Source organism: Globicephala melas, chromosome 15 (assembly GCF_963455315.2).
Source record: "Globicephala melas chromosome 15, mGloMel1.2, whole genome shotgun sequence".
NCBI classification, from domain to species: Eukaryota; Metazoa; Chordata; class Mammalia; order Artiodactyla; family Delphinidae; genus Globicephala; species Globicephala melas.
The window spans coordinates 14,748,251-14,771,783 of record NC_083328.1 but is presented as its reverse complement, the minus strand read 5'-3'; the positions used below and the strand labels follow the sequence as shown (position 1 = coordinate 14,771,783).

Here is a 23,533-nt window from a genome sequence, read left to right as displayed (position 1 = left end):
AATAGGTATAAACAAACTCCTTTTCCCTCAGTTGTCAGGTTTCCCCAAAGCTTCATCTATCCTCATTTTTTAAAGTTTTTTCTGTAAAATTTCTAATTCAGCAGTTACATATTAGTAGCCATTATTTTAATTTTACTGTACTTTAATTTACTTTTATTGCCAATTTAGTTATTGGGATCCTGATAATAGTACACTTCATATTTGTTACAGACATTTTACCCATTCTTTAGCCTTTTTAATGTCAGTTTCGTGAGTTCTGATTGTACAAGAGTTTTCATACTTTTAGAGTTAAATCTGTCCTTTTTTGTCCTTGCATTTCAGTTGTTAATATTTTATCCTGTTATCTGCCAGGTCTTCTGTCTAGGTGCAGTAGATTTATTACAAGGCAAATTGTGTATCAATTTTTCTCAATACTCCCATCATGTTTGCCCAATTCCATATCTGTATATCCTGCAGAAATATGAAAATACGCACAAGAATATTCACAGCAGTACAGTTTAAAATAGCAAAAAACTGGAAGTAGCTTAGCAAAACGTAATGGTTGAATAAATTAGGTTACAAGCATACTAGAAAATACTATGTAGCCATTGAAGGGAAAAGTAGGTGTACAAACCCTGGAAGATATAGACATAGTTTAGTGAAAAAAGCAAGTTGTGGTATAATAGATGTAGAATAAATATATGTTTATATATATGCATGTAAATGCACAGAAAATGGTGTGGTTGGGGGCTGGGGTGGAGACTTTCACTTTTATTCCATTTAATTGTTTTGTTTGGATTTCTGAAGAATATAAAGTATAAGCTCATATTAAAATAACCTAAGAAAAGCTTTGACTGTGTTAATTCTTGGAGATAGGGGTTGAACAAATTTGTTTACAATATTTAATTTGTTAATTTCATTATATACACATTTTAAATCATGTGTATCATATGCATCTTTATAAATTTATTTTTAAATTTATTTTTATTTATTTGTTTTTGGCTGCGTTGGGTCTTCATTGCTGCGCGCGGGCTTTCTCTAGTTGTGGCGAGCGGGGGCCACTCTTCGTTGCGGTGCGTAGACTTCTCATTACGGTGGCTTCTCTTATTGGGGAGCACAGGCTCTCGGCACGCGGGCTTCAGTAGTTGTGGCTTGCGGGCTTTAGAGCGCAGGCTCAGTAGTTGTGGCACACAGGCTTAGTTGCTCCGCGGCATGTGGGATATTCCCAGACCAGGGCTCGAACCCGTGTCCCCTGCAGTGGCAGGTGGATTCTTAACCACTGCACCACCAGGGAAGTCCCCATATGTATCTTTTCTATTCACATTTTATGCATTCACATGCATTTTTAGTGTCAGTGTCTTTACCACTGTGGCACATTTGAACTCCTCAAACATTGTTTTCCAGAGCACATCATCTTCACTTCCTTCTAAGTTGTTCTAGATACAGCCTTTTTTGGTTTTGTTTTGTTTTTGGCCGCGCCTCTCAGCTTGCAGGATCTTAGTTCCCCGACCAGGGATTGAACCCAAGTCACCACAGTGAAGGTGCCGAGTCCTAACCACTGGACTGCCAGGGAATTAGCTCTTTTAATCTGCACAACAGTCTTCGGAGGCAGTCATGATTATCATCACAGTTTTACAGTTAAGGAAAAGAGTTGCAGAGAGAGAGTAAATAACTCGCCCATATCATTTTGAAATGAAATTTCTTAGATAAAATTAAGGTGACAGCACTAATTTTTTCTTTTTTTCTTTTTTTCAGTTTTTGGCCATACAACACGGCATGTGGGACCTTAGTTAGTTCCCCAACCGGCGGTCGAATCCGCACCCCCTGCAGTGGAAGTGCGGAGTCTTAACCACTGGACCGCCAGGGAAGTCCCTGACAGCATTAATTCCTGAGGTTTTAGATGTTAGCACAGATGAGGTCAGCAAACTATGTTTTTTAGTAAAGGGCCAGATAGGAAATAATTTAGGCTTTTCTGACTGTTGCAACTGCTCAACTCTGCCACTCTAGTGCAAAAGCAGCCATGGACATTACATACATGAATAAGCGTGGCTGGGTTACGATAAATCTTTATTTACAAAAGCAGGTGGCATAAGTAATGCAACAGCATCTTAGTCTTAAAGAGCCTTGTTAAAGCATCATGTTCTCTAGTACTGACTGGTGTTGGGGCAAGTCGGCCCCCATGGCCAAGCTGCAGTCCACAGGCAACTTCTCATTCTACTTGCAGCAGGGATTTCAGCTTCTTAATTAACCTCTTCAAACCACTACCACCTATTCTTATTTTTTCCTGTTTCCGTGATCCTTATCCATTACTTGCTGGGTAGGAGGGTATAGGTAGTTTAATATGCTCTGCTGTCTCCTCTGTCCTTGAAAATAAATGCACGTTTTCAATACTGTTGGCTACAGGAAATTACAAAACAATACATGTGAAGATGTCAGGTAGCATCAAGAATTCAGGCAAGCCTTTGTCTTGAGAACCAAGCTTAGCACACATAACTTGATCTGGTTTGACCCACATGTGGCCAACTGGCCAAATGCGGTTTCTGTTATGCCCCAGGGTGAGCCCTTTCTGAAATGTTTATCATGATTTTTTTTTCTTCAGCAGCATGTTGGTGTAATCATCTCTTATTATGTTTTTTTTTTTTTTTTTTTTTGTCTAAACATGGGAAAGCAAATTTTACTTTCCACAGGTGGGGATTCTACCTATAGTGAAAAGGTCAGGGGGAGGGTCTCATCAAATGTGTCCTGCTTGGATGAGAAGCTTGTGGTCCTCGTGTTATTTTATTCATTAGAGGAGGTAGGGCTGTCAGTTTTACAAATCTGCTCATTGCATAATGTGATTGAGAGACTGCATATTTTCTTTGTGTGCCTTAACTGAGGCTGGTTTATGAAATAAGTTAATATTTCATCTAGAATATTGACAAGTCAAAAATATTGCAGCTATAAAACTGGTATCCTATGTGCAGAGTCAACCTGCATAATCTTAACAAAATAGACCTGTAGTTTTTGTCCTCCAATTTCAGAATGTTTTGTTGTTAAGATCAGTATTCCAACACTGCAGCAAATCACAAAATGTTACCTTTTAACTCAGAAACTCTCTCACCAGTGTCAAGGTCTGATTGAGCCAAGTGTCTCTTTCTCTTGCAGGCCTGACAGCAAGTGCAGTTGCAGCTTTAATCCTCATGACATCCTCCATCATGTCTGTAGTGGGGTCTTTGTACCTGGCCTACATCCTGTACTTTGTGCTGAAGGAGTTTTGCATAATCTGCGTCATCACATATGTGCTGAACTTCATTCTTCTTATCATCAACTACAAACGACTAGTTTACTTGAATGAGGCCTGGAAACGGCAACTGCAGCCCAAGCAGGACTAACCACCTGACGAACTCTTAACTGACAGTCTGAAGTCCCTTTTTCCATTAAGTTTATTTTGCAGCAGTTTGGTTGTTGTTGTTTTTTTTTTTTAATTCTTCACAACAGACACTTTCCCTAAGAATCTTAAACTGATTTTTTAAAATCCTGTAAATTAGAAGGAGCTCTAGCTATTTTCTGTGTCAATCTTCATTTTAAATATGGATACAAAAAAAAAAAAAAAAGAGGATACGCCGAGCCAATCAAAGACAAGCTTTAACTTTACTTTGGAGATGTTTCTGAAATAATAAATGTAGCCCTAGCCTCCTTCCCTCAATTGTAAAGTGAGCAACCATTGCTAGTAATTCTCTAATGTGTATAAATTACATTTCAGCTATAACAAATGTGATCATGACATGAAAATATTTTAGAATAGATACTGTATTAAATATTGCCATGTTTACAATATGTAATGTTTTTAGCTGATGGATTTAAACATGTAGATTCAACTAGAATCCATTCATGTGATATTTGTAAATAAAGGTAGAAATATTGGATCCATCCCTGCAGAACTTACTGTACAGTTTAGTTGAAGTGTAGCAATGAAGAAATGTCAGCTCAACGTTGACTGAAGAAATAGTGAAAATAGTAAGTCCATACAGAGCATCTTGTGAAAAGCACTGAGAGCTGTGGGTCTAGCATTGACAGCAAAAATAATAGGGTGATTGGTTCCCTTTCATCTCCTTCCTCTGAAAGGAGGAAACTAAATTTGGACATTCAAGTCAAGCTTGTACCTAGTCATAAAACTGGATCAATTATAACCTTACAGAATGAGTCATGTGACCAGACTTTCAAGTCCAAGGCCTTCAGGATACTAAAGATGGGAAAATGGGTAGATTTCTTTGGAGAAAAGCTGGAAATATTAATATGGCATTTTTAGGTAAAATCTCTTACAACAGTTGAATTTTCATGCAGATAATTTTCCTTAACATTGGTGCCAGTCAACCAAACAGTATTGATTTTGAAATCATCAGTAGAAGCCCAGTCGCTCCAGAGCAGGATTGCTCTTGGGTAGCTCTGTAGTGTTTTCCCTGCTTCTTTCTACACTAATTAACCAGACGTCTAGTTTAATTGTTTTAGAGTCAGATACTGTATTTGTAAACTTTAGGGCTGACATGCTGCTCAGTTTGCTTAACTGGGAGAGGAGTACTAAAGATAGAAATATCTCAAGGTGAAATACAGTACTCTTTCTAATGCAGAGTTTGTGAAAGTGATCTGAATAAACCCAAATGAAATAGTGACAGTATGTTTCTATGGTTAACATCTTATATCAGATTGTTAAAAGTGCCTTCTGTCTTAAATCTCAAACCAAATATTTTGTGTGTTGAACTTGGGCAGAAGTGTCCTTCCTTCCTTTCTTAGCATGAAGTAGAAAACTTGCATTCTATAGAAAGGTTCCGTATGATCATTTTATTCCTTAGATTGAGAAGTAGTAGCCATGTTTTTGCCTCCAATTCCATTCATCATTATGTTAAAAAGAGACCGGGTAACTTTTGAGTGCTTTATTTGCCTTCTTTTGAAGGGAGGGGACAGGCTCTGCTCTGTAAACTGTAACGTGCAGAGTCAGCAACTGTTCAGCAGTTTCCAACTAACTGTCATAATTGATGCAGTGTATTCTGGCCCAAGGCAGGTGTAAAATCTGAGTTGTAATGTACTTTCAACCAGTTTAAACCAGTTTTGTAAAAGATAGCTTAATTCAGATTTCATCAAGGCTTATGTTCTCCCAAGAATGTGAATATTTCAATATTATCTATGTATTGTTCTTGTTTCTATAGTTAAAGAACTCTAGAAAGCATTGATTAGATGTCTGATATTTATGGAGAAACAAGTCCTAATGCTGGAAAACCGTGCAACGAGGTCATCTTGTAGCAGTGCTTCCCGTCTACCCAGCAGTTTACTGCTTCTCTTTTCTCTGCTAGAGTGGAACTGGCTTCACGGTGAAGACTTCGTGGTATATATAACTCTGGTCGTGCTAAACAAGTTCCTCGTGTACCAATTTAAAATTGTTTTTCACCATATTTTGTATCAATCAGTTAGAGTAGAGTTAAAGCTTGTCTTGATGTTGCGTTCTTGCGAACATCTTCAACTCTTACATGAGAGAACGTTAGTGTTCAGCCAGACTCTTCGAGTTTTTCCTTTGCTTTTCTAAGCCTTGGGTAAACCACTGTTTCAGTTGTAGAAAAATTGTTGCCACATTCCTATGACCCCAGAATTAATATCCTCCTTTTCACTGGGTGATGACCATGTGCTGCCTGAAATACCAGCGCGGTGACGCCTGTTTCGCTGTAAGCAAAGGACCCGCCCCCGTCCCCCGCGCCCCCCCCTCCCCCATGCGTGTGATTTGGTATTTTTGCACGGGAAGAATTTAGGCTTCCCTCTACATCCTCAATTACACCCCAGAAGAGGGGGAAAACCCCATGTTATAAAATCTGAGGGCTATTTTGACTTTTTTTTTTTTTTTTTTTTGCGGTACGCAGGCCTCTCACTGCTGTGGCCTCTCCCGTTGCGGAGCACAGGCTCCGGACGCGCAGGCTCAGCGGCCATGGCTCACGGGCCCAGCCGCTCCGCGGCATGTGGGATCTTCCCGAACCGGGGCACGAACCCGCGTCCCCCGCATCGGCAGGCGGACTCTCAACCACTGCGCCACCAGGGAAGCCCCCTATTTTGACTATTTTAGACAGAATATTTAAACACTGCAACATTATTAGCCACCAATGTGGAAGAACAGATTAGGGAAGAAATTGCATTTCTGCTTCTTGGTTTTCAAAATGATTTGTAACAACGAAGCCTCTTATCTATTTGACAGTCCTATCATTTGAAGAAATAAGAGAAGTTGTAGTTAGATGATAAATTCTAGGGAATCTAGGTGGTTTGGAGGATTTGGTATTTTTCATTGCAGCTAGTTGCTATCAGTGAGGGTAAACGTCTGGTGAAATAACTCAGGTTTAACTAGCTGTGTGCCAGGAATTACTTTTACTTGATGTATAGGGCCTCTCCTTAAATCCATTACTTCTAAGGATGTTGAAAGCATTGACTATTTTCTTACAAAGAGACAAAGATCTATCATTTGGTACAAGAGATCTTGGGACCTACTAGGTAGGATACAGGACCAAGACTACAGTGAAATTAAAACTGTTAGTTGGCTTTAGTTTTCTTGTATTTCATTTACTTTTAAGACTATCAGCAAAAGTGCAAAGTTGTCTTCAGCAAAGCTTGACACCAATGAATGCTGACAGATCTTGTCCTGAAAAATCAGTATTGAACAAATGCCAACAAGAAACCCACTATTATTTTTGGTAACCTATTTGGGAAGGAATACCTGATATTCAGTCTTTGTCCTCGTGTATTTCTCCCCAACAGGCAAGCACTGGGGAAACATTTCTATTCAGATATTTTAGGCAGCACTTATGATTCCTAATTTGTGAGAGCTACCCTTCAGTAAATCAAAGGGGGCGGGGGTAGGAGTCCAGGCTACTTGGTTAAACATTTTTTTCGACAAATTAGCCCAGAAAAGGTGAAATGTTTTGTTATAAAACTGTTAAGCATGGCCTAAGTATTAGGTGTATGATCTGTATAGTACGTTCCATCAAAAATATTTATTACTAGTGCTTTAAGCTCCAGAGTAAACATTCATTTAAAATGGAGTTCACTGGGCAGATTTCCCCTTTAATATAGATAGAAATATTCTTTATCAGAGATTTAGGACACAGTTTTGCTAACTGGTAAAAACAAATGTAAATATGTAAGAATGTTTATTTGTTGCACATAACTTTTTGGTATAAAATAAATGTAGAAGTTACCTGTGGAAGTTGTGCTGCCCTCATTCTTATACTGCAGTATTGCATTTCAAAAAAGAAGCAGAAATGAATTCAGTCTTATAAATTATTCTTGAAATTGTTTCTGTAGCTTCATTTCTACGTGTACTGAAATGTATTTCTACAGGTATTTCTACAGGTGTACTGAGTTGATTCTTCTCTTAAATTATATGTAACTTAGAGAAGACACAAGCAGAATTCTCAGATTCTAGTTCTTGGAATTCCTGTTGATTTATGATGTATGTGGTTGTCAAGAATTAATGAAAAAGATGTTACTGCTTACAGTCCTGTAAGCACATAGAATGTATTAATCAGCTGTTTTTCCACTGCTTTACTTTAGCTCATCTCGAACACTCCACTGTTATAATCTAAAAAGTTAACATCTGTAAGAAAGATGATTCCATTTGAAATGCAGTTAGCCATATTTTATTGAATAGAACAAATGTGCCCTGTGTTAGAACCTTAGGACTTAAGAAATGGACCTTACCTCTAATTTGTAAAACATTTAAATGTGTTTGTGATGTTTAATTTTTTTTTTAATGTTTGTCAAGTAAAGAGTTTTATATATTATTCCTTGACATTAAACTGGAACACAAAACTTGATTACTACAAGGGACTTAAGTTTAGTGGTAATGAAAGAAATATGTAACCACTAGAATTCCTAACTTATTATTTGAACTGACTATACTCTCATTTCTTAAAAATGGTCTAAAGACGGCCACTAAAATGAGGTTAAATTATCTGTACTGTTCCTTTCACGGAGCTTGGAAAGGAAGGGTAAAAAAGGGCATGTGCTGAGATGTGAAATCCCCTGCAAGTGAAGTGGATCAAGCTCTGTATTAAGAATTGTATTGTTTCATGGTCTTCTATTTGATTGGACAGTGTTTTTCCAAAGCTTTCAGCTTTAAACCAAGATAGATGAACACTGAACTCTTACAGTGTGCCTTACTTGCCTTAATGGAGCCTGTGGAAGAGGAGGAGGAGGAGGAGGAAGGATTCCATAAGGAAAGACCATCCTCAGGAGCAGAGCGGGTGGCGTCACCCAGAGATACAAAAGCCTGTCCTACTTGTCTGCAGGCCCAGCCCATTTAAAGAGGCCTCATCACATTCACTGCAGTCAGCTGTGATGGCCCAGTGGGCTTCTACGCCCATCTATCCCTCTCAGTCCAGAAAAAACTATGGCTGAGGTTGGAAGAATGTCCCAGAAGAACTGGTAACCTCTCAGCTCCCTTCCAATTCTGACATTCCTCAACTCTTACCTTTCTTATGCTTACGTGTCAGCTTAACTCTGGAAACTGGTACGTCGACCTTGTGCATTATTCCAGCATGATGCTACTTTCTGTGAATGTGCTGGGACTTCGGCTTATCTGTGGAGTTACTAGCACTTGTCTTTTACTGTCACCCACTCAAGTCAAGGCCGGCCTAAAGCACAGGTGGCATCTGAGCACAGGTGGCCCTAAAGCGGCAGGGCTGTTCCTGTGGCAGCACACAGTCTGTAACCAGCGACTCTGACTGTGGCGAGTGCTGAAGCAGAGGTTTCTCAAGACTCCGTGCTCGGTTAAGGCCATGAAAACGGCCTGACACAGAAGAACCATTTCCGATGCTTCAGCAGTACAGATCGTTGAATTTATGGATGGTCGCTTTTAAGCCTACTCTTTACTCTCATACTACAAAAGCCTTTATTTTCACCTCTAACATTCCCTTCTAGCAAATGACCACAAAATCCAGACCAGAAAACTTCCCGGTCTGCCATGCACAGTCCAGGAAGCGCTTGCTCTGTGTCCTGTGGAAGTCGCCCCCCTACTTGGGAAGGAGGGGCTGACAGAGCCCTTGTCAGCAGAGAGGTAGTTCTTGCTTAAAAAGTAAGCGGGCTGTTTCCCACGCACTGTGACTTCACAGCTGACCGGTGGCACTTGGTTTCATTGGCAAGTTTCCAGTATCTCTCTCGCAACAGGAATGCTGCACTTTTCGGTTGTCTCTGACGAGTGAAGATCCCTTTTCTATTCCCTATCGGCCTCTGTGGTGCTAAAAACAAGGCAAAAGGTATTTCAGATGACTTCTGATGGGCCAAATCACAACCAGCCTGGAGCCAAGCTGGGCACTAAACAGAGAGGTCCTCATGGTTTAGAGATGCTTGGTCTGAAGTGGTATCTGATGAAGTGGCTCCTTAACGGGTTAAAGATTTAAATACCACTGCTCCCCAAAAACACTTAGCTCCCTGGTGTGTTAATTTTTCTTCTGTTAGGGAAATAATCCAAAATTATTTATCTTTTACTTGCAAAATAAGGTTTAAGACATTATGGGTACCCACCTGCCTGGTAACTGGAGCAGGGCTGAGACAGAGTTCCCCTTGGAAAGGCTTGCGCCTATCTGAGGAGACAACTGTGCTAGTGGGAGCCAGAGACTTGACCAGTCACAGGCGCCTAAGAGGGAGCTACTCGTAGATTTTAAAGTCCCGCTGGGCAGACTTTCAGCTGGGTCCCCACCCCTGGTGGCAAGTCCGCCAGAGCTGGAGCTGGGAAAGGAGCAGCTACACTCCCAGCGAACCCCTCCATCTCCTAGAGAAACCACCGCTTCTGTTAAATGGAAAGCAGGTCTTTCCCACTGAAAAGCTCAAGACAACAATAATTTCTTCCACGAAAAGCAAACACCAGGCACTGTGCCAAGCGCTTCGTCAAATGGAATCCCTGTGTCAACCTGCAAGGTGGTAGGCGTTAGCCCCACTTTACAGGCTTGTGAAAAGGTAGGTACCTTGTACAAGGTCACACAGCTAATTCCTTACTACGCGAAGCAGTGCACCTAGTCACAAAACTAGACTTCCATCCAAGCTTATTTCCAGGAGCTGTTAATCTCGTTTGCCAAAAGCAGAGTGGAGGCTCATGCTGTCTCTTTTTTTCTTCACCTCTCCCATTCGGATTTTTAATTAAACCTTAATCTTCTAGGGACTTCCCTCGTGGCACAGTGGTTAAGACTCCGTGCTCCCAATGCAGGGGGCCCGGGTTTGATGCCGGGTCAGGGAACTAGATCCCACATGCATGCTGCAACTAAGAGTTCGCATGCTACAACTAAGGAGCCAGCGAGCTGCAACAAAGGAGCCTGCCTGCCACAACTGAGACCCAGTGCAACCAAATAAATAAATAAAAATATATCAAAACAAAACAAAACTTTAACCTTCTAAAAACCTGTCTTTCCCCCTAAGTAATGTAATGTAATTCCCAGTACTACCAAATCCTTCCCTTCTTCCCCAGATTGCTATCCTAAGTTTATGGTATATCAAGAAGCTAGTTACCTAGAGGGGTAGAAAGAAATGGGAAACTCATTTGGAACTTTTGTGAAGTAGCCCTCATTATCCCCACGTGAGAAAGTACAGGTCGTATTCACCTTGAAGGCTTTTAAACACTCCCACACTCAAAACCTTTTGACACTTAACCTGTATTTGGCAAACTTGCCTTTTATAAGTGAAAAATATAAAACAGACTGAAATATCTGAAGTTCCTCGGGCTTTGTACCTTATTCTGGAATAATGAGTATATCCCACAAATAAATCCAGTACGAGGTCCACTTTTTCCTCATACTGTGGTGAAACACAGAGGTAAGCTAGCCACCTCTGCCTTGAGACGGTAGCCTCTCCCATTTGCTTGTTTACCTTAAAATGATTTAGGCAGCCAGCAGGTGATGGCTGCTTGCTAAAAGCAACTTACTTCTCCTAGGGAATCCTCTATGTAGCCTGCATTGATTACATCAGCTTTCCCCCTTCTCGTTTCCAGGGTTCTTACAACCAAACGTCCTGAACTAAAATGCCAACCTGAAAAAAGGAGAAGCGGTACATTCCATTCACCGAACTGCCACTTACACTGGTCAGTCATAAAATCAGCAAAATTCCAGATGAGCTCTCCAACCACATATTCTTTTCGTTTTTGATCCAGAACCACGTGATACTGCTCAAGCAGGCCTTTCTGGTACTCTTCACTGAACATCAGAGGTGGGTCCTGGAAGTCAAGGCAAAGAGAATTTAGGACTCAGAACAAGCAGGACTGTAAATGTTAGATAAAAATAAAGATCCACGTGATGACCAAAATATCTGTCCTCATGGTGGGCTATAGTGACTGCAGGACTTGCTGCTGCTGGTGTAGGGACACAGCCAGGGTATGACACAGCCCAGGGTAAAAAAAAAAAAAAAAAAAAACCTTAATTAGTAACTGGGTTTTTTTGGCCACACTGCGTGGCACGCAGGATCTTAGTTCCCTGACCAGGGATTGAACTGGGGCCCTCGGCAGTGAAAGTGCCAAGTCCTAACCACTGGACCACCAGGGAATTCCCATAAACAGAATTTAATATTTGCTTTATCTTTAACATCTCTATTCCCCAGTGCAGTCTTAAAGCTGAACTACACTAGGAGAAAAAGTATGTCTCTGGATAATAAGTTTAAAACCCAAGTTTGAAGTAGCTGCCAGTGCATAACTTGAGAACTAGAGTGACTCAGATTTAACTCGCCTCAGATTCTTCTGTATCTCTTCTGGGTAAGTAGCTGCTGTTTAGCCCATTCATCCATTCAACAAATAATTATTTAGTATCTGCTTATATGGCAGGCATTGGAGACAAAGTGACAAACTAGAAAGATAGGGTCAGGGAACTAGATCCCGTATGCCACAACTAAAGATCCTGTGTGCCGCAGCGAGGATCCCGAGTGCCACAACTAGGACCTGGCGCAGCCAAAATAAATAAATAAATAAATATAAATGCTATTATAGGAAAAAAATGCTATTACAGGGACTTCCCTGGCAGTCCAGTGGTTAAGATGCTGTGCTTCCACTGCACCACTGCAGGGGGCACAGGTTCGATCCCTGGTCGGGCAACTAAGATACTGTATGCCTCGCGGCACAGCCAAAAAAAAAAAGATACAGAACGACAACAGTGAAAGCTAATATACACCGAAGATACGACTGTGCCACTGAGCCCTGTTTTGTTGCAGTTCCAAATCAGAATTTGAGGGCAGGGCAAGATGTCGAGTTCCTTCTGTGTTTTAATGGAAATGACCCTGCCTTGTCTAACGCTAGCCACAAGAGGTTATTTAAATATAAAACTACTTTAAACTACATCAATCACGCTAGTCACGTTCCAAGTCCTCAAAAGTCACACGTGGCAGTGGCTCCCGTTCTGGACGGTGCAGGTCTAGAACATTTCCATCACCACAAAGGCACGTTCAGAGAGTGCTGACCCAGACTCTTTCAGAATTTACTTTTTTTTAAAAAAATCTTTATTGAATTTGTTACAATATTGCTTCCGTTTTATGTTTTGGTTTCTTGGCCGGGAGGCATGTGGGATCTTAGCTCCCGGACCAGGGATCGAACCCACACCCCCTACATTGGAAGGGGAAGTCTTAACCACTGGACCACCAGGGAAGTCCTTTTCAGAATTTGTTAAAAATTCAGAGTTGGTCACCTTTTCAAAGAGGGAGGACAAATGTATGTACTTTGTCTTCATAAGATACTTCCCCCTACATTAGTCTGTCCAAGTGGCACTCTGTGTAGGCAAGATGAATTTAAGGGTGTGAACAGAATAAGGGAGTCCATTTGGGTTACTGTTCAACCTACTGAGGATCAGCAAATGAAGAAATGTGTCAACAAGGAACCCCAGCCGTTGTGACAGGTGTCGGCTGGCTGGGGTTCAAGAATCCACATGAAAACAATCCCCACAAAACAGCCTATCTTTGGTGAGGAAATGGACAAAACAAGGAGAAAAAGCTAGTGATTAAACCTTGCTCCAACAACTTCCCTGGTGGTCCAGTGGTTAAGACTCCACGCTTCCAATGCAGGGGGTGTGGGTTCAATCCCTGGTCGAGGAACTAAGATTCTGCATGCCGTGCAACACAGCCAAAAAAAAAAAACTCCCCAAAAAACCAAAATCTTGCTCCAAGATCTCACTCATTTCTCTTAACAAGTATCATTTAGCACCTGCTGTGTGCCGGACCCTGCTGAGTGCTTGGGAAGCAACGACAAATAGGATTTAGTCTCCCTCCTGGAGCCCTCGGTCTGGTCAAGGAGAGAGCCAAAGAGATCATGACAGTGCACAGTGAGAAATGCTGAGACAGAGACGGAGCAGGGGGAAGAGTTTCCTCTGCCCGGGCAGGTGGAGTAAACCTCACCAAAGAGGGGCCACCCAAGCTGAGGCTCGAATGCTGAGTAAGAATCCATTAGTTGGGCTTCCCTGGTGGTGCAGTGGTTAGGAATCTGCCTGCCAATGCAGGAGACACGGGTTCGAGCCCTGGTCCGGGAAGATCCCACATGCTGCGGAGCAACTGAGCCCGTGCGCCAAAACTACTGAGCCTGTGCTCTAGAGCCCACAAGCCACAACTATTGAGCCCACACGCCACAACTACTGAGCCTGCGTGCCTAGAGCCCGTGCCCCACAACAAGAGAAGCCATCACAATGAGAAGCCCGTGCACTGCAACAGAGTAGCCCCCGCTTGCCACAACTAGAGAAAGCCCGCGGCGCAACGAAGACCCAATGCAGCCAAAAATAAATAAATACATACATACATAAATACACAAATAAATAAATAATCCCTTAAAAAAAACAAAACAGAATCCATTAGTTGATGATTATGGTGCTAAGAAGGGCATTCTAGGTAGAAGGAACAGGCCAAGCCAGAGCAGAAGCCAGTGAGCACAGTGAAAACAGGCCAGGGTCCAGAACTGAAGGCAGAGGAGGATGAAGACCTGGGAGATGGCACAGGGCAAAGGATGCTGACAGCCCTGACCACAGATTAGGGCTTCGTCCTGTGGGCCAGGAGAAGCCGGTGACGGGACTCCCAAGGTTTGGATTTGTTCCAAAGACCATTTGGCCAGCTAGTGGGAGGCTGTCTGAGGACCACTCAAGTGAGGCAGAGGCTGAGTCCAGGGCAGCCATGTGGAGGGGTAGGTTAAGGTGAGCCTGGTGAGCTATAGGAGGTCATCAGGACAAGTGAGGGACCGGGAAGGAGGCACCTTTCTAGCCTGGGGCAGTGAATGACATCACTGTCCAAGACAGTGAAAAAATAACTCAAATGTCTACACTACTTACCTCGTGAAACCCTGTGATGGTTTCTGCTCCGTACTCGCTCTGAATAATTGGCTTCTGGTAGGTCTTATACCAGCTCTCAAACTGGGTTGCCAGCTGCAGCTGAATCACTTCCATGTGCCCGTAGTCATGATACCAGGAGTAGTAACTGTTCACACAGATGACGTCCACATAAGGCACCTGGAAGAGTGTTAAAACGTGTTCACGAACCAGGAGAGTGTAGGATAGCGTCGGACTTACACTTGGGCGGTGGGGCGGCACTTCTGGCACAGGAGGTAAGAAGGGGACACAGAAATGAGTTAGGGGACTTCCCTGGTGGCACAGTGGCTAAGAATCCGCCTGCCAATGCAGGGTACACTGGTTCGAGCCCTGGTCTGGGAAGATCCCACATGCTGTGGAGTAACTAAGCGCGTGTGCCACAACTACTGAGCCTGCGCTCTAGAGCCCACGAGCCACAACTACTGAGCCCACGTGCCACAACCACTGAAGCCCATGAGCCTAGAGCCCATGCTCCGCAACAAGAGAAGCCACTGCGATGGGAAGCCTGCGCACCGCAACGAAGAGTAGCCCCCGCTCGCTGCAACTAGAGAAAGCCCGTGTGCAGCAATGAAGACCCAACACAGCCAAAAATAAAATTAATTTTAAAAAAGAAATGAGTTGGATGCTCACACGTATAGGACGTGGGGTTAGAAAAGACCTGAATGGAACAAGTCTCTTAACTCTGGGCTGGTGCCCCCGACCTGGCTGCAGCTGGGCTCAGGGGAGGGTGCCCAGCGCACTGGCCCCAGTGGGAGCCCAGGGCCCATCCCAACCCGACTGTGTTCCTCTTTAGGTTGTGCTCCTGTCACTGGCTGTCCCCCTGGCCCTGGAGAAGTATTCCCAACTAAGGGACAAAAGCAGTTTTTCTCCTCACAAAGGCTCTTGATTCACCTTCCTGAGCTAGTACTGTGGGCCATAAAGTGGCTGGAAAATTCCCTCCTAGGAGGGTAGCCCAGATGATGGGGCGGGACTGCCTCGAATCTGAACAGTGTGGTGCTCAGTGGGCAGCAAAGCTCACCTGAACCCACACTCACCTCCAAAGTCTGCACTGTGACTGTCGTGGTCCGTCTTTCCCAAGTGACCTCGGCACCTTTCCGAACTGGTGGTGGAAAGATGCAAGTGGAAAGTGGTGCCTCTGGGTGGGCACGTGACCATGACCATGGCTCACACACCCCACCAGGTGAGCCTGGCAACCTTCTGGGGGGACCGGCAGAGGCTCCCCTGCCCACTAGAATGGGAAGGGACACCACTTAGGCTCTGAGAAAGTCCAGGTCTGCCTGTGTCACACTGGTATTTGACCACAGTCTTCGCACTCCTTCAAGGGGGTGTTGTCGAGGGATGGCACAGGAACACCAGGGCTACAAACTGTCCCATCCATGTCAAAATGACAGTGTTCACAATTTATACTTGTGCATAGGTTTTCTCATCCATTCTTTCTCCTTTACATGATTTCTCTCTCTGGGGCACTTTTAAGTACCGGCCTCAGTTCTCTAGCGGAGGAGCATCTTCTCGCTCCCATGTTTTACAGCTTCCGTGCAACTCAACACGGCTTCTGAGGGGCTGCTGCGCCCAGGGACCGCGAGGGTGGCTGTGGGGTCTGGCCGGCTGTGTGAGCCTGTTCCTTTGATTCTCAATCCCAGGGTCTGGATCTAGTCTAGTCTAGTCCGGTTCCCAAAGCTGGGTTGATGACTGGAATCACTGAGGAGTTTTTTAAAAACTCAGATTCCCACCCTGGACTTTACTAAATCAGAATCTCAGAATCCAGATATCTACACTTTCAGAAAGCTTCCCTTAGTGGTTCTGACGATCAGCCAGGTTTGAGAAACGGGACGATGATGACTTTAGGCTCCCTTAAACCTCTACCCTTTTCTGAGCCTATTAAACTGAGGGGCATAAAATTAAACTGAGGTGCATAAAAACGGATGAGTCTGAACTGAGAATGAACTCGACCTCCCTGTGCCCAGCCTCCTTAGATTCAAGAAGCCACACTGCCTGGCAAGTCAACGGGCAGTCCTCTTTAACCTAAAGACCATCCATGGAAATGGGTGGACTGGCTGCTGTGGTCCCTCCCAGCGGCTCATGTCAGCAAGCATCTGGGCAGGATGAGAGGACAGGCAGAGGGGAGACGTGGCATGGAGACCCCCAGGCTCACCCCCAGGTCTGCTTCATAGTTGGAGTTGGTCACAAAGGTCACGGGCCGGGAGGGGTCCAAGGCTTTGGTGTGGGCAATCAGCGTCCTGTCCACGGAGGGCAGAAGACACAGCACCGTCAGTCAGACCAGGGAGGACTCTCATTCCACATCCTCTCCTTCTCATCTTCCCAGCCAAAAAGACCCCCAAGACACCGCTCTCCTCCCTGCCTTCCAGTGTATTTCAGGTAAGCAGACACGTTCTTCTAGGCATCACGTTCCCTGACATCATTCTTTCCTCCTTCCTCCCTCCCCAGTTCCTAGTCCCCCACCCCTCCCAGAGGAGAGGCCATCCTCCAGGGGCGGGAGACACAGAGCAGAGGTCCTTGGGCTGGGCACTGCCAAAAGCTGGGCTCTGCATCTCTGGCGAAGCTCTTGAAAATAGGACGGGGTGTGGATTAGGATGGATATTAACTTAGCATGTAAGTCGGGGGCTGGGAGGCAGGCAGTGCGCTGGGCACTCACTAGAAACTTAAACAGCCGTGAAGCTCCATGGAGCGAAGCCATACGGGCGAATGTAACAAATTACAAGCGCTGGCGGGAATGATGAAGGGGAAGCACGGGGTTCTATGAGACCGTAAGGCGGCACATCCCCGACACCAGACCGTCAGCACAGCCTCTCTGAAGACACGGCATTTACACTGAGTCCTGCTAACCAAGGAGGGGTGGCGAGAGGATGCTTCCCAACAGAGGGGCTGGTCTGTGGTCAGGGCTCAGCTTCCCCAGCGCAGGTCACCCTCACTCACTGTTTAAGCCTATTTTCCTCTTCTATTTCCTCACAGCTGGTTTTCTTTTCCTTGACACCCCCCCCCCCCCATTATAACTCTTCTCACTCGAAGGCTGTGGTTTCCACAGGCCAGAACAGTGCCCTGCGACCTGCAAGTCCCTAACCCACTGTCCGAAAGAGCCTGTCTGTCACCTGGGGAGCTTCAAAGCCCAGCCGAGCGCCTCCGGCCCAGGCAGCCCTACTTACATCCTGCCCCATCCCCACTGCTCCCAAATCAAGCCTCTTCTTCTCCACACCTCCCAGAAAGGTTCACAGGAAGCCTCAGGCACCTGCTCCTGGAAGCTTATCATCCTTTCACGTTCACAGAAAAAATTCCGTCCACCAGCCTGGCTCAACATCCCTGTGCCACGTGCTCTGGGGCTGTGTGTCCGGAGCTCAGCTTCACCCGGGTGGGTCCATTCCTCAGAGCCTCCATCTGGGACACTGGGATGCAGGCAGTGTCTGCCTCAGGGAGTATTTCCATGGCCTCTGCTGCCTCCACAGGAAGTGAAATAATTCCCCTCTCCAGGCTACACTACAACTGCATGATCGTTAAGAGAGAGAAGGAACCAAGGAACACCCCGAGGGGAGCCAGCCCAGGGCGGGGAGATGACCCCTAAGTGGGATTTCTGTCCACAGCAATGCCTGGGGGGTGGGGGGAGCTACTGGCATTCAGTGAACGGACCATGAACTTTAGATGGCCTGGTCCCGTCCAACAATGTAACTTAGAATGGTTAGAATACGCACGTCATTTCAAACCTGTTTATAATTACATGCCTAGGTAAGCCGGCTTTATAAAGCTTAATTCCCCTTTACAGATGAACCCGAAGCGTCACGAAGCGGTTTTGTGCGGTTTTAACACGCACTAAATTCCCCAGGAACGGAGATACCGTAAAAATCGAGGGAAGACTATACTTGGTTTTGGTTGCAACTTTACCTGGGGTGGCTCAGTGTTTTAGAAGAGGGCAGCACTGAAGAAAACGCTGCTCACGGTATCAGAGTCACCAGCTGTGCTTTCCAGCCCCCGTCATCAGCTTTTGCAGCTGTGCTTTCAGGGAGATGCCACATCTAGATGCAAGCTCCTGACCCCTTCACTGCATCTTCCGGGGAGTCAGGCCCATGCACTCATGGATTATTTTACAAATGACTCCCTTATACTACGGTTAGGCCACGTCACTACTTTTTTTTCTTTCTTAATTAGAAGTTATGTGTGTAAGTGGGTTGGGTTAACTCTGGATTTCATTTCAGGTGTGTCAAGGAGACACTGGGTTGAAATCACAATCTGGGTGGGTGGGTACTTGGTCCCCTGAACCGACCACGTATGGATGCACCTGGGCTGGGAGCAGGTGCTGACCCTCTCACAGCCCATGCCCACCCCAGGGCCCACTGCAGCTCTTCCGCAGCTACCAGCCGAGGCTGAGCTGGGCCAGCGGGCTGAGGTCTCACCCCTGACCCGGGGAAGGCAGGGGCACTCACTTAAAGTAGTAACCAGCTGGTTTCAGGAAGGAAGCGGGCTCGTTGGCCACAGACCACATCACAACAGACGGGTGATTCTTGTCCCTGCGGACCATCTCCTCCATCACCTCCAGGTGGTGCTGCAGAGACACGTTGCTGTAGCTCTGGCTGCGGGGCCGGGGGAGGAAAGGGAGCGGGTCACAGGGTGCCAAGCTGCGCGGGCTGGGCTGTGCGGCTGGCGGGCACTCACGCCAGCACGATGCCCACTCCGGGACTCTCGTCGATGACCACGATCCCATAGCGGTCGCAGAGCTGCATCACCTCCTCTGCGTAGGGGTAGTGGCTGGTGCGGAAGGCATTGGCGCCCAGCCAGCGAAGCAGGTTGAAGTCCTTCACCAGCAGCGGCCAGTCAAAGCCCTTCCCTCGGATCTAGGGGACAGCACAGCAGAGTGAGCCCCTGCCCCCTGTCCCCGTTGAAGATGCCCTTCCTATTAGAGCTGGGCCCCTCAGAGTCACCCTGTTAGCCCGCTATCCAGGCCAAGCACAGGTCCCATCGGGCAGTGGTTTTGAGCGGTTTGCTTAACTGCTCTGAGCTGCCCTCAACCACTTCAAGGGACGCGGAGGAAGGGATGGCGAGAAATGGCCCCCCACAGGGACTCAGGAGCCCCAACTCACGTCTGCATCCTCATGCTTGTTGACCCCGTGGAAATAGAAAGGCTTCCCGTTGATGAGGAACTGGCTCTGTGTGACAGCCACGGTGCGGATCCCCACGGGCAGGGTGTAGAAGTCAGACACAAACCCAGCAGCCGTCTGTGCGGTCAGCTTCACCTGCAAAAGCCAAGCACTGGGCATGAGGCATCCTGGACGGCCTGAACACAACGCAGCCCGCACTTCGGCAGGATGGCCCCTTTGCAAACCACGGCAGCCCACCTCTGGAACAGCAGGTAGAGAGATGCAGGAAGTACAGGCATCCGCCATGAACAAGAAGGAACTTTTATGCAGACCTACTAGAGCATGGACTTGAGAATACGGGGAGGCGGAAGGGTGAGCTGTGACAAAGTGAGAGAGTGGCATGGACATATACACACTACCAAATGTAAAACAGATAGCTAGTGGGAAGCAGCCGCATAGCACTGGGAGATCAGCTCGGTGCTTTGTGACCACCTAGAGGGGTGGGATAGGGAAGGTAGGGAGGGAGAGGCAAGAGGGAGGGGATATGGGGACATATGTATGTGTACAACTGATTCACTTTGTTATAAAGCTGAAACTGACACACCATTGTAAAGCAATTATACTCCAATAAATATGTAAAAAAATAAAAAATTTAAAAAAGAAGGAACTTTTGCCCACCCTGCCCCTGGGGCCTGCTCTTCAAACTGGGCCTCCCCACCAAGGGCTGGAAAAAAGCAGGCTGGGGACTCTTCAATCCAACTTACTGGGAAGATCAGAGGACCATGCCTGCTGAAGCCAGAGCTGCTGGATGGGGGGAAAAGGCCTCCCACAGCCCAGTCCTCACCACCATTACCTCCAACGAGTACAGGTAGGCAGGGTGCTCGTGCATCAGGTACGGCCACCAGAGGTGGGCACTGGGCACCTGCAGCTGGCCCCGGCCCCCGGTCCCCTTGGCCACGACCGTGCCTTCCTCATCCAGAAGACACACTTCCAGCTGGAAGTGCTCACTGCCCTGGACAACGATCTGGTAATTCACCAGCCCTGCAGGAGACAAGACAGATCAGACAAGAGAGAAAAGGAAGGGATGTGACCTGGGGTCACACAGATGAGAGTGCCCTGAGGTCACCTTTCTGAGGAGCCCCTAGCTGACAGCCGTTAATTTTTTGAGCTTAATCTGCAGCGAGGGGAGATAAAGTGAGGGCGGTACAGTGGGAAAGGGACATGGGGTTCTCCTGCATCCTGGGCTGTTATTCACCACGAGCTATGATTTGAGGCAAGCCCCGCTTCCTCCCAAAGTGAAGTCAGAGCAGATGGGTGATTTCCGCTGCCCCTGCCAGCTCGGACAGGCTGGATTCCAGCTGCTGAGGTGGGTGGGACAGTCTTTCTCCTAGGGGATCTTTCCAAACAGGGAACAAAGCCGCTGGGGGTCTGGCTGACGGCAGACCCTGCCAGGAGCCTCACCAGTGTCTTGGTCCACGTCGGTGGCGACGGTGATGTCATCGATGTAGGCGGTAGGCGTGGTGTAGAGGAGCACAGTCCGATGCAGTCCCGCGTAATTGAAGAAGTCAAAGTTTGTGTTCTGGACAAAGTAACCCTTGGGGTACCTAGGATGGGAGGACAGTGGCCTTGCCCTGGGTCCTTCGACCTCAGCTCACACGTCTCCCTGGCCTCCCGGAGCCAGGGCCTCACCTCTGTTAAGGCCACCCTGCCCCTGACGGGAAGACCACTGGGCAGAGCGGGGAGGGGGGCGAGGTGCTGCTCACTTGGAGGTGTCCGTCTTGTAGAGGATGGTCCCTGGCGGCAGGGTATTGGGGGAGAGCGTGTTGTTGATGGCGATGGTGATGCGGCAGGAGGACAGGGGCCCACTCTGGACCAGCCTGCTGATGTCAGCCTCGAAGGGGAGATGGCCCCCCTCGTGCTCTGCCACATGGACCCCATTCACCCACTGCAGACACAGGGATATATGAGGAGGGGGCCCTGCCACCTCAGGCGCTCCCTCACGTAGAAGTGCAGTATGGGGGGAGCGGGTGGGACGGGCTGCCAGCTGCCACCCGCCTCAGAGGTGGAGGGAGGGAGCTCTGGGGGAATAGATGAGGCCACCCTCCCCACCCAGGGCACAAACCCCAGTGCGGGGCATGAGTGTGCCCCCCACCCCGCGGGCACCGCAGGAGGCAGGCTGCCGGGTGACGGCTGGGAGCCAGGCACCCTATTCGCTCCGCCTGCCGCTCGCTGCACTGACCACGATGGCGTAGTAGTGGGCGCTGCCGACCCTCAGCACCACTCGTGTGCCTAGGTCCTCGGTCCATCGCTGGGGCAGGGCGGCCTCCCGTTCATACCACACCCAGCCGACGAAGCTCCTCAGCCGCCCATCCTGGCCCACGTCGTTGAAGCTGGAGGGAACCGGCATGTCCAGGCTGGGGCCCGACTGAGGGGACAAGGACCAGAATCAGGTCCAGATCACCTGGGAAGCTAAGGGGCCCTCCCCAGCAGCCCCACTTACAGGAAGAAGCTGGACGAGATGACTTCTCCCAGACCCTCCCGGATTCCAGGCCACCCCACCAGCAACCGACCAATGTCTTTTACGGACTCAGTTAATTTTCGCGACTCCATGAAGCAGACCCAGTCACGCACTCACGCACGCACTCACTCAGTGGTGCACAGTGAACACCTACATGCTGTTTTAGGCGCTGGCAATGAAAGAGTGAACAAGGCCTCTGCTGCCAGGTGAGCAGCTCTACGAAGAGAGCGTGCAGCATGGCAGGGGACTATCTTAGGGGCCAGGGCCCCTGAGATACGACCTCTGGACGTCCCGGCAGAACCAGGTGAATCTGAGCCCCGCAGGGAATCCCCTGAACCTCCGCACCCTTGAACACCTCAGGGAGAAGGCAAGGCAGGAGTGGGGCAGAGAACTCAGTGAGTCTGGAAGCAGCCTGGGGAAGAGCTTCCTGAAGACACACGTGACCTCCAAGGAAGCAGGGATTTCCTGTCCCTCACAGCTGTCTGCCCAGCTTCTGGCACAAGCCCTGCCACATAGTCAGGACTCAACAAATATTGGATGAATGGATGGATAACTTGCTGATGAGAGACCAACTGCTAGGATGCTTTGTGTCCAAGGTCTGGTGAGGCCGTAAGTTCTTTCTCAGGGTAGCGGGCAGCAGGCACCAGGGTCTCCATGGAATGGGGTGAGCCTATGGCCACAACCAGGCTAGGGCAAGAAGGATCTGCAAAGTCAATCTAGACCCTGACTAAGAGGAAGATGACCAACTGACTGCCCCAGGGAGGGAGGAAGGCTGGCCGGGGCGCACGGGCCGCTTTGCTGAGGAAACTCTGAGTTGCGCAAGAAGTGCCTGGCACCAGTCCCCGCCCGCCCCTTTCTTCCTCCGCTGATGAGGGCTGGGCGGCAAAGACTTTAAAAAGAGGATCTAAGTGAGGTGAGTGTCGGATGGGCACACAGGCCTGCCCCTGCTCCTGTTCTCAGCCCACACGATCCAAGTCAGAGGGGAGGCCTAGAGGGGGATCCTCGGCTGGATGCCAAGCCCCGTCCTCTACCTGAACCTTGGAACCCAAGGTCCTTCCTGCCAGGGCAGAGCTGGCCCCAAGACGTCCAAAGCCTCCCCTCCTGCCCCTGCGCGGCCACCCGCCCCCAGGTCGGTGCCGGGACACTGTTCCGGCTCCGCCTCCCACACCGACATCGGGCCCGCCCATTTGCTCGTTCCCGGTCACTCTCCGGGTGGGTCGACCCCACGCCCCCACAGGCCCGTCCATCTTTAACCTCCTCCTGGCCGGCAGTTCCGAGGGCTCAGGGGAAGGCTCCCCACACCCCCGACCCGGCTTCCAGGAGCTTCCCTGCCCTGGTCCCCGTCCCCAGAGCCCGCACCTCCCGCAGCGGCGTCCGGTACCACTGCTGCTCGAAGCCCTGGCGCCGGTTCTGGGAGAAGTCGGCGCGGAACCTCCAGAGGCCGTCCAGCTCCTTGCGCTCCCGCGACCGGCTCTCCTGGGGGTAGAGCATCCCGCCCTGCAGCAGCGCCAGCCCACAGCCCCAGAGCAGCGCGCCGAGCACGGCCCAGGTGCCCGCCAACCCCCGGAGCATGGTTCCCGCGGGCCGCTAGCTGCCAGCATCCCCCGCCCGGTGCCGTGAGCGCGGGAGGCGGG

General features: G+C 48.1%; 2 protein-coding genes across 6 annotated transcripts in view; one reads left to right on the top strand and one right to left on the bottom strand.

Annotated features, from left to right (window-relative positions):
* The window catches only part of VKORC1L1 (vitamin K epoxide reductase complex subunit 1 like 1), a 61,224-nt gene extending 54,034 nt beyond the window's left edge, over positions 1 to 7,190 (top strand). Inside the window, exons 3-4 of one of the 2 annotated variants that reach the window (XM_070043784.1) lie at positions 1,022 to 1,052; positions 3,124 to 7,190. In XM_070043784.1, the coding sequence (XP_069899885.1) occupies positions 1,022 to 1,052; positions 3,124 to 3,313 (221 nt within the window). In that variant the 3' untranslated portion in view covers positions 3,314 to 7,190. The remainder of the gene's footprint in view (positions 1 to 1,021; positions 1,053 to 3,123) is intronic. The other variant, XM_030871909.2, reaches the window with a different exon arrangement.
* GUSB (glucuronidase beta) lies at positions 5,944 to 23,510 on the bottom strand. Of its 4 annotated transcripts, none has more exons than XM_070043780.1 (12): positions 23,259 to 23,510; positions 21,621 to 21,806; positions 21,145 to 21,326; positions 20,843 to 20,985; positions 20,235 to 20,422; positions 19,385 to 19,537; positions 18,960 to 19,138; positions 18,731 to 18,877; positions 16,453 to 16,537; positions 14,265 to 14,441; positions 11,008 to 11,191; positions 5,944 to 9,227 (listed from the first exon to the last, which is right to left on the bottom strand). In XM_070043780.1, exons 1-12 carry the CDS (start codon positions 23,469 to 23,471, stop codon positions 9,058 to 9,060), a joined length of 2,007 nt encoding a protein of 668 aa, XP_069899881.1. In that variant the 5' UTR covers positions 23,472 to 23,510; the 3' UTR covers positions 5,944 to 9,057. The 4 variants fall into 4 exon arrangements, with proteins under 4 accessions (XP_069899881.1, XP_030727756.1, XP_060141736.1 ...); XM_030871896.3 differs by having other exon boundaries at positions 5,951 to 9,227; positions 11,056 to 11,191; XM_060285753.1 differs by lacking the exons at positions 5,944 to 9,227; positions 11,008 to 11,191 and adding an exon at positions 17,545 to 17,698 and having other exon boundaries at positions 14,304 to 14,441.
* Positions 23,511 to 23,533: the final 23 nt, after the last annotated feature.